The following is a 10,959-nucleotide window of genomic DNA, read 5'->3' as shown; positions in this document are numbered from 1 at the left end:
CATGAATCAGCCCGTTATCTCATATAGTACGGGAGGGACATGGAAATTGTTAACGGTTGTTTTAAAAGACTATCAGCCCGTTAGTGGCACAAATAGCAGTTTGCACTGGAACTACCAGTTAAATAATCCCGAGTGTCATTTCCTGCCTGCTGCCCATCATCACCTGTCATACCTGTGCAATCAGGGCACTCCCTTCAAGTCTTCCTCCCTTTGTTTTTCCAAGAGGATTTACTGGGGGGAGGGGTTCAGAAACGTTTGTTTGTGGGGGTGCACGAGGCAGAGGTTGAGGTTCGGGGAGGAAGGTCCTCCTTTCGGTGAGATTTTGGCCGGAGGTCTCTCACAGGCCGAGGCCGGCAGGCGGCCTCGGCGCGTTACCATGGCCCAGCTGTGAGGAGTCACTCGCTCTCCTCGCCCGGTAACGGCGGATCCAAACCACTGAGCTGGGGACGGCTGGGGATCCCCCCCGCGGCTCTGCGGGAGGGAGCGGAGCGCGGCGCCGCGGCCGTTGGCGTAAGAAGGAGAGGAGGGCGCCACAAGCGCCGTCCCGTCCCTCACAACCTGTTACTTTAACGGCTGGCGGGGCGGGGCGGGGCGGGGCCGCGCGGAGGGGCTCGCGGCCGCGCCGCCGCTCGCCATTGGCTGACCGCGCCCCCTCGCGCCCCACCTCCCCGCACACTGTTATGTCTGTGTCTCGGTGTCAGCTCCAGCCGGCGGCGCGCATGCGCGGCGGGCGTTCGTCCAGCCGGCGGGGCTGGGGCTAGAGTGTGGGGCCGGGGACCACCGGCGGGCTCGGTGTGGTGCGAGGGCAGGGAGGCGGACAGCGGGAGCAGCGAGGCAGAGGATGTCCGCCGCCCGGCCGCCGCTACCCTGCACGCCCACCTCCGCCTCTCCATGAATTAGCGCAGCGGCGTGAGGGCGGGGGACGGGAGGGAGCGAGCGCCCCGGCGAAACCGGCGCCCCCAGGCATGGCCAGCTCGGTGAGTACCGCCGGCTGCTCCCCGCCGGGGCATTTCTCTTTCCCTGCCTCCCCGCCGCTCCCGGCAGCGGCACGGAGCGCGCGGGCAGCTGGAGGGAGGGCGGCGGGTATCCGTGGTCCCTGCCGCCGCACTGGGGGCACCGGGAGGGGGGACGGTGCCTCCCCTGACAGCGGTCGCCCGCTCCCGCCGGATGGCACCGCGGTCCGGCGGCCGCGCCTCCCCGCATCCTCCCGGTAGCAGCGGGAGCTCTCTTTCGCCCTCGCCTGCCGGGTCGGTTTTTTTGTTGCGGAGTCGCGGCAGTGCCTCCTCGGTTTTGTTCCTCTCTCCGGGCGTCCGGTACCGTTTTGTCCATGTCTGTTTCCCCCTCCTTACGCTGGCGGTGGGGCGGCTGTTCCCCTCCACCGACCGCCCGGTCCCGCTTCTTCGGGCGCTCACCGGGTGCTCCCTGTCTCTCCCCCCGAACCACGCAGTGCGCCGTCCAGGTGAAGCTGGAGCTGGGGCACCGAGCCCAGGTCAGGAAGAAACCCACCGTGGAGGGCTTCACCCACGACTGGATGGTGTTTGTCAGAGGCCCCGAGCACAGCAACATCCAGCACTTCGTGGAGAAAGTCGTCTTTCACCTGCACGAGAGCTTCCCCCGGCCGAAAAGAGGTAGGCAGCGCCCGCCGCGCGTCGCCCCGATGGGACCGGCGTCCTGGCCCCGCCGCCGCTGCCGGCCTGCCCGGCGCCGGGGGACCGGTAGCGGGGTCTTTCCCCCCGGCGCCGGCCGAGCGCTGCCCTGCCGGCTCGGAGTGGGCGCAGCTGACGGGGATGTGCCGGTCTCCGCGGAGAACAAAAGCGGCCGTCGGTGCGGTGGTGGGCTGCCGGTGGCCCTTCTCCCGCCCGCCTCGGGGCTGGCTGGGGTCCGTGGGGGGCTCATTTCTGCCCCTTCCCCTCTCCCGCACTTACCGCGGCGGGGATCTCCACTCGCGGCTGCCCGCCGTGGCGGGGGTCGGGGTCTCGGCTTCTCCAAGTCTCTCGTTTGTCGGTGGCACGGGGCTGGCTTCTGTTTTGGCGTGGGTCTGCACCGGCGGTAGTTGCCTACGTGTGGCTGGCTTCTGGCTGGTTTTGCTTTCTCCTAATGTGCTAAATGACCGGGACAGGGATGCCTGGAAACGTGTTCCTGCTACGACTTTGGTACTTGCGTTCGGACTCTCCCAGCACTTTGCTTTCTCCTTAATCCGCTAGTTCATCGCCAGGGCTTCAGCCTTTCCTAAGTACATGAACACTTCTGGAAAGGTGTGTATGTGTGGTGCATCTATACCCGCATAAATTGGGCCGGGAGAGGTATAAGAAACCTTTTGTTTTCAGATCTGATTTCTGAGCACTCGCTATCCTTATTATTGTAGCTGGATTAGTACAGGTAACAATACAAATAAACGAAGTGAACAGGTTTATTTATCTATGCAGACACAATGGTTGGTAGTTATCTTTCACTTGATCTGTAATCTTTATTAGCATCTAGCACTCCTGCAGTGCCTTAGAACAATATCATCGTAAATCCTGTCTGTTTAGAGCTAGGTGGGGAAAAATTGAATGTTCAGTGAGCAAAAAACAGGAAATTTTTCAGTGTTGAGACAAAAAAAAGCTTTGTTGTGGTAAGATAAAAGCATACAGTATGATTTAGTGTTTCCCAGTTTGAAGATACCAAGCTGTGACTCTTTTACATTAATTATTGTGTTTCTTCTAGAATTTTTTCCTTCCCTTAAGCAATGGAGTGTTAAGAATTACAGTATTTCAACTGCTGAGATTAGCTTCTAAAGTATAAGCTATTAATTCCCTTTTATTATCATAGAATCAATACACTTTTAAATGAACTGTAAACCAGTGCACTACTACACAGTTTTAAGTGGATCATATGCAATACTGCAGTACTTCTGATGAATTAAATTGCCCAGGTTGCACTGTGGAGTTTTCCTCCTGTTTTCTCTTATTTCTTATACAGAAAAACTTGACTTCAGGTCAGTCTAAATAGTTTGGCAGCAAAACACCTGAGAACAGGTCTGGGTAGTCGAAATAGATGAGATAGCATTATCTGTTTTCAGTGAATTAGATGATGTATTGAAATCAGTGGTAGAAAGTACATTTAATACTTTGAAGCTCTGTCTGCATAGGGGGTGTTTGTGATGGTCTCTGCTTTTATTATCCATGCTTTACTTATTTACTCCTTGTTGTGTGGCCTGGGGGAACACGACTCTGCCGCCCAGACTTGGGGGTTAGTTGCTAAGTGTGATGTGGAGCTTGCTAACAATAATATATTTTGGGACTTTTGCAAGTGAAAGATGTATAGTTTGCCGCTGGGAATGCTTTGTGTCTCCAGCTGCTGAGTTTAGTTATGCAGCCATTTAAGCCATTGTTTTAAAGTGTTTATTTTGGGGTTTTATTTGTATGCATCATTTTCATGATGTGGCAACTGCTGGGAAAGATGCCAGCTTATATAGCCTGGGAGGGGGCATGTCATACTGTGATTGCACATGACTTGGATTGTAGGAGAACATTGCAGCCGCTCCCATCCAGCAGAGCGTAAGCTCAGATGGCAAAAGCTCCATTCACTTCTGGGCTTTGCTAAGCCTCCTAAAACTACAGCAACGAGCAAAAAATAGATGCTGAAGAAATTTCAGGCCCCTGAAATCACAGTGGGAAAGACGAGCCATTGTGCTGCCGAGAGTGATCCGTATACGAATCACCTAGCATGTTTTCTGCTGTACAGAAGCATTTGAAAGAGTGCTGGTGATGTGTGCCTTGTAAATGGTAGCGTTTTGTTTGTCTTTCTAGTTTACAAATAAAGTTAAAACTTTTGACAAAAATATTCTAGGTTTTCCTGGCTCTGTAAATTAGTGCTGTTAGTGTGGTGTGACCTCAGCCTTCGGGATGGTATTTTAAGTGTTGCATATTGGGAATGATATGCTTGCTTGTAGTGCTAGTCAAACTACCTGTTTTCAGTCACTTCCGCTGAAGTTATATAGTATAATTATTTTTTTTTAGTTTAAAATTTTTTAGTATAATTTATTATATATTTTAGTATACCTCAAACCAGGACAGTAACTTATTACTTGGAGATACTTTCGAAGTTTTCAAACCAATCCTGAGCCATGGGTTTAGCAAGCTGAAGTAGGTGTACAATATTAATAAAAAGCAAGTACTAGTATACTGACTATTCATAACAACACTTAGTTGACTGGTAAGTGATCTTCCTGTCTCTGGACTCATGCTGTGAATGGCTTTTCTAACACATATGCTTGTTAGGAAAAGTTTTAATTCATTAAGTCTATCTGCAAAGCTTATGGATCAATTTGAAAATAAGAAATGAACAGGCAATGTAGAAATAGGTGTTATTAGCTCATAATGTGTTTCTGTTGCTAGATCACTTTTTATTAGGTGTATAGTCATTCTAAACATCAAGGGAGGCAAAAGAGATTAATTATTTTCAGTGCATTTGCTTTGCATGTTTATGAGAATAGCTGGATAAACAGTCAGCTTGCTGGCTACAATTCTGGCTTTGCTTATCTGTTCCGGCTATACCAGGGATTTTGAAAATACTAGAGGTCGATGCAGAGTTTGCAAAGGTGTGTCCAAGTGTTTGCTCTACTAATAGTTGCTGCAGAGCAAGCAGGGTCCTGTACCCTTAAGTTGCGTCAGTTAAGGTGGAAGCACAGCTAGGAATGGTGTTCAGTCAGTGGAGCACAGAGCAGGTTGGTTTGTGTGTGTAGATAGGATGGGAAGGTGACGTTGACTAACAGGGAACAGAGTATAGATAAGCTAGAGTCTCCTAAAATAGTATCCTTTATCTTTCACTGTGTCCTGCCTTAAAAACTTGAGCTTGGCAGCGATTTTATTGTTTTCTGTTTGCCTTACGGTGACTGAGTGCTTCAGTTTATCTTTGTATGGTGGTGCATACAGGCATTTGCAGTGACTGGTTCCCTGTACTTTCTCCCATTTAGTGGCCTGCTCCTGACATCTGACTTCCATGAGTAGTTTCACGGTGTGGGGCAACAGGACTACTTGCCAGGTTAAAGAAAGTAGACTCATGCCCAGACTAATTTTTGAGTAGAGTTTGCAAGACAAAAGCTCTCAGAAATCATCATGCAATTACAAAACCAGGGATTTCAAATCTTGTCTATTTCTTGTCTATGCTGATGTAAATGGGTTAAGAGAAGACATGGAGAATTTCTAATAGTCTAGCTTTATTTCAAAGCATGTGTTGCTTATCTTTCATCATTTGTGTGAAGAAGATAGTGCCATGTGTAGAAGTGCAGTATTTTAAAACATGTCTGTGGAGCAAGGTTTGTATCCAGCTTATGGCTATTTTTGATCCACTGCCATACTGCCTGCTAAAGAGGAGCTGCTGCTCTTGTCTGATAATGTGTCCCATTATTTCTTTGGATGGGAAGCAATGTAGAAACATTTTCTTCCTCTTCATATGTAATGAATGTTGGTACTCTGCAACAGTAGTCCAATGTACTATTTGTCTTATTGTATTTCAGGTGGGTAAGGAAACACATCTATTGTGTTTCAATAAGTACATGTCAGACACTACATTGGAACTAGGGTAGCCTGAGTGGTTAAGTTTCTATTAATTGGTGGTGCATTTTGACAAACTATATTTTTCTTATAAAAAAAGAGGTGGTCTAACATTTCTGTGCTAATAACTTAGTTAATATGAAAATGGAGGTTTGGATTCCGGAATATTATAACTTAGAAAGAGAGAGGCGCTGCTTTCCTCTGCAGAGCTAAGGGCAGCAATGCTTACTGCATCTTGTAGTTCAAAGAGTTTTGCAAAGATAGGGCAAACTGATGGAAATGGAGCTGCTTGTTGTTCTGCTTTAGGATGGACCAAACTGTAACATTCTTCTAGAAGATCCTCATTTCTAGTATTGGTTGTTTTTGTTAAGGTTGTGGCTTAGTGCAGGATGAGACTTCAGTGGACTATAACATTTTGAAATATTCTCAGCTACTGCAAAAGGTGCTGATGATTCCTTCCTACTAAGCCCATTCTTTTTCTTCGCAAAAAGAAGGTTTTCTAGTTTTGTTCCCACAACTCAACTAGGCAATTTTTTTGAATAGTCTTCCTTAGAAAAGTTACAAAATCTGTTCTTCTGAATCTACTGTGTTGCAGGAGTCCATCCAGTAAGGAGGAAGAAACTCTAAAAGGTGAGTCCCTGTTATTGCTGGCATTTTTTTTTGTTTATTTGGTTTTTAAGGTAACTTTGTCAGAGAAGTCATGGTATTTTGGGCTGTGGCAAGGGAGGAATCTTTTGTCAGGGGAAGTATGGCGTGAAGGGCAATGGCAGTATAGAGCCTGGCCTTCCTGGTGGAAGGGGCTGCCCTGTGAGCCCACACAAACCCACGGGCTGACTTCAGTTCTGGCACGTCATGGTGTATGGTGACACACGTGGTGTGAGTGGCACCTGGTTCTGGCTTTTCCACCCTTGGTGCACAGCAGTGTAGTTGTGGAAACTGCATTTAGAGCATCCTTCAGTGTGCTTGTAAGCTCTTGGAAAAACGTATCTGTAGGTAAACCATAGTACAGGGTGTATAATTTTATTTACAAAGGGAAAATCACAGAATCACAGAATCACAGAGGTTGGAAGGGACCTTTTAAGATCATCTAGTCCAACCAATGAAAAAAAACAAAAAAAACCACAACACAAAAAAACAAAAACAAAACCACCACACACGCAACCCACACACACACCACCACACCACCCAACACTAATCCATATTCCCAAGCACTATGTCAACTCCTCTCTTGAATACCTCCAGGGATGGTGCCTCAACCACCTCCCTGGGCAGCCCATTCCAATGCCTGACAACCCTTTCAGTAAAGAAATATTTCCTAATATCTAACCTGAACTTCCCCTGGCGTAACTTGAGGCCATTGCCTCTTGTCCTATCATCTGTAACTTGGGAGAAGAGACCGACCCCCGCCTCTCTACAGCCTCCTTTCAGGTACTTGTAGAGAGCAATAAGGTCTCCCCTCAGTCTCCTCTTCCCCAGACTGAACAACCCCAGCTCCCTCAGCCTCTCCTCGTAAGACTTGTGCTCCAGACCCCTCACCAGCTTCGTTGCCCTTCTCTGGACCTGCTCCAGCACCTCAATGTCTTTCCTGTGGTAGGGGGCCCAAAACTGGACGCAGTACTCGAGGTGGGGTCTCACCAGTGCCGAGTACAGGGGGACGATCACCTCTCGGGTCCTACTCACTACACTGTTCTTGATACAGGCCAGGATGCTGTTGGCCTTTTTGGCCACCTGGGCACACTGCTGGCTCATGTTCAGCCTGCTGTCGACCAACACCCCCAGGTCCTTTTCTGCCAGGCAGCTCTCCAGCCATTCTTCCCCAAGCCTGTAGCGCTGCCTGGGGTTGCTGTGACCCAAGTGCAGGACCCGGCACTTGGCCTTATTGAACCTCATCCCGTTGGTCTCAGCCCATCGATCCAGCCTGTCTAGATCCCTCTGCAAAGCCTCTCTACCCTCCAGCAGATCAACACTGCCACCCAGCTTGGTGTCGTCTGCAAATTTGCTGAGGGTGCTTTCGATCCCCTCGTCCAGATCATTGATAAAGATGTTGAAGAGAACCGGCCCCAGTACCGAGCCCTGTGGGACACCACTCGTGACCGGTCGCCAACTGGACTTCATTCCATTCACCACCACTCTCTGGGCCCGGCCCTCCAGCCAGTTTTTAACCCAGCGGAGAGTATACCCATCTAAGCCATGGGCAGCCAGTTTCTCCAGCAGGATACTGTGGGACACTGTATCAAAGGCCTTGCTAAAGTCTAGGTAGATAACATCCACAGCCTTTCCTTCATCCACCAAGCGAGTCACTTTGTCATAGAAGGAGATCAGGTTTGTCAAGCAGGACCTGCCCCTTGTGAACCCATGCTGGCTGGGCCTGATCACCTGGGCATCCTTCATGTGTTGCATAATGGCACTCAGGATGATCTGTTCCATCACCTTCCCAGGCACCGAGGTCAGACTGACAGGCCTGTAGTTCCCTGGATCATCCTTCCGACCCTTCTTGTGGATGGGCGTCACATTTGCTAGGCGCCAGTTGGCTGGGACCTCCCCAGTTTGCCACGACTGTTGGTAGATGATGGAAAGTGGCTCTGCAAGCACTTCTGCCAGCTCCCTCAGAACCCTCGGGTGAATCCCATCTGGGCCCATAGACTTGTTTATGTCGAGGTTATGGAGCAAGTCCCTCACCATCTCCCTTAGAATTACGGGGGCTTCGTCCTGCTCCCCGCTCGTCCTACTCAAAAATGTCTTTTTGAGTCTAAAAAAATTAATCTTATGGCTTTTTAATGCCCTCTACACTAGCTTGAAATTAAAAAAATGCCAATCAAATTCTGCTTCTGTGCATTTGGATTAATTGTACAAAACCTGAACTAAGCTTACTGCATCAGTTGCTCAACTTGTGATGGACAGTTTGGTGCAGTTTCAAGATGTGGATAGGCTCATCCGTGGAGATGTTTTTATTTGCTGCTTCAAAGGAATGTTTAATTTAGACAATTTTTTTTATAGTGACAGCTTAATCCTCTTGTGAAAGCACATCTCACAGTATATTTTAAAACAATCTCTAGTGATCTATATTTTGGCTGTAACAATGTTTCATGAAGCTCCCTAAAAGTATTTATTCATAATATGTTGTCCAAGAAAATCAATGAAATGTCTTAGAATGAACTTTGGTTAGGAAAATTGATGTGGTTTTCCTCTGGTTACTTTGTGATATTTTTTTTAAATTTGTTTTAAAATTTGCTTTTCAAATATTTTACTATGTTGGGAGACCTTAGTGGAAGGGAAGGGAGATCCTTAATCTTTCCTTCCTTTCCTAGCCAATTTTTATTAATGTGTTGACCACAATGCAAGTGCTGCTGCTTTTATTAGCTTGCAAGTTGTCTTGTAAAATTTTGGAGAAAACGACCAAACGCTGTTCTGCTTTTTTTTCCTTCTGGTGATTTTTTTTTTTTTAAATACTAAGTATAAAGTAGTATTGGTCTCTTCCTGCTCTGTTTGAAGTCATTGAGAGACTTAACTCTCTAATTTCAGTAAATTGAGTGGCCTGATAATAGGGACCCATAAGCAGATTCTTAGCAGATGACTTGAGTTTTCCCTTTGTACCAACTAGTGCAAGCAGATGGTCAAGATCAATAAACAGGCAGTCAGTTTTCTGCTGGATATTTTAGTAGGATATTTAGCTACACTTGTAAGAACTGAGGTTAATTGTAGGTCTGTTTTGTTTTGGGTTGTTTTCCCTCTTAAATTTTGCCTAAGCCTAGCCCTCTAAGTGTGACAGTCATGTGGGAATTTCTTTTTCCGTCAGTCTTGCAGATACAAGTTGGATACTGCAACTTTTATAGCAGGTGTTGCTATTTTAAATGGTTGTGTAATTGGGCATGGATTTGCTCATTGGTGGACTTCAGCTGTGGCCAAATGAAACTTCTGATGTCCAGTGAAGAATTTCGTTTGCTTAGTAGGAAAATCTTGAGACTTAATGTTTCTACTACTTTAGTAAGAGGCTGAGTAGCTTAGAGAGTATGTACGTGTTTTCAAGTGCACTTTTAAATTCAGCTCAATGGAAATCAGAAGGGCACTTCACAGGTTTGTTTTTCAGAGACGGAGAAGAGTTTGAATATAGGGAAGCTATCGAGTTTCATCTTTACATGAGTAAGCCATCATGGTAAGATGCTACCTGTATAGGAAAACATGTTTCTAATAAATAATTTCCCCTCCCTGATATGTCTCTAAAAATGATCACATTCAACGTCAATGCTTATCCTTTATTTAGAAGTATACAGTGTAATAAGGACTTGATTCCTAGATTGGGCAGTATACATCTATTTTATGAGTAAACAAATCTGATGATCCCTTTCCATCAGAAGTGTTTTACTGTCTGAGAAGACTTGCATTGCATTCAACTGTCAGTTAAATGCAGACTGATGTGTGACTGTGGGCTCTTAGGCTTACTCAAGATACCTAGTGACTGTACAGTCTGTGTAGTGCCTCAGCATGACAAAACATGAATAAATAATAAGGCCGCTATATCCTCCAGTGTCACAAACTCACAGTTTTTAGAGTTTACTTGTACGGGGTTTTTTTGTGGTTTAATTTTGTGGTTTCTGTGTTCAATGCATGCTTTTTTCATTCTCCTGCATGGGATGTCTAGTTTTGGCTAGATTCCTCCCCCTGCCAGTGTATTTCTGCAAGGGCAAGTACTCGTTTCTGTCAGAACTGCCAGTCAGAACTGTCTCTCATTTCTTAACTCTTAGAAGATGGACCTAGGTTATTTATTTCATATCAAGTCAACTTAGAATAGCATTTAATTGCTCATACAGTATTTTAGCTCTATTACTTGTTTAGTAAGATGAATGTGTTGAGTTTAGTGGGTTTTTTTGTTTCTTCAATTCAGGTTTTGGGGGGAAATGTTGGAGAGGGTTATTCAGCCCTTTGTTCTGGTAGAACCTGTGGGAAAGACTGACAACTTGATGGTTGCAGGCTGTAAAGCCTGTTGATAATGCTTGCAAAAGATGGGGAGAGCACAGATTAATTTATAAAGGTTTTAAGAACTAAAAATAATTTAGGGATTTTGTCTGTAGGCTGCTGCAGTTTGACTACATTAGTTTTTGTGAGATTCTTATGATGGACAGCTGCACTTTTAAACCAGTGGAATTTAATTCATATGTGATTGTTCTGTTTCTTCCTGGTAGCGATTGATAGGCATACATGAAAACAAAGGAACAGTCAAATTCTAGCACTTCTATATATTTGCATGAAAATTATAGTTTCACATCTTGTCACAAAACACTTCTCATTGAAAATGTTGTTTGCTTTCTGTATGACTGAGCTTTTTGCTGTGCTTTCTAGTACAGAAAGGGGAGGAAGAACAGACTGGTATTTAATGTATTTGTATGCTTACTTAAATCTGTGTGGCAATTTACTTTAAGATTAA

At 46.3% G+C, this 10,959-nt stretch overlaps 1 protein-coding gene across 1 annotated transcript in view; it reads left to right on the top strand.

The window, feature by feature from the left end:
- Positions 1-903: 903 nt before the first annotated feature.
- The window catches only part of MLLT3 (MLLT3 super elongation complex subunit), a 140,367-nt gene continuing 130,311 nt past the window's right edge, over positions 904-10,959 (top strand). The window contains exons 1-2 of the mRNA XM_074166156.1: positions 904-977; positions 1,448-1,628. Coding sequence (XP_074022257.1) covers positions 966-977; positions 1,448-1,628 — 193 coding nt within the window. The 5' untranslated portion in view covers positions 904-965. The remainder of the gene's footprint in view (positions 978-1,447; positions 1,629-10,959) is intronic.

This window comes from Numenius arquata, chromosome Z, assembly GCF_964106895.1.
Source record: "Numenius arquata chromosome Z, bNumArq3.hap1.1, whole genome shotgun sequence".
Taxonomy (NCBI): Eukaryota; Metazoa; Chordata; class Aves; order Charadriiformes; family Scolopacidae; genus Numenius; species Numenius arquata.
Note: the sequence above shows the minus strand (reverse complement) of the source record. Positions and strands in the feature narration are given on the sequence as shown.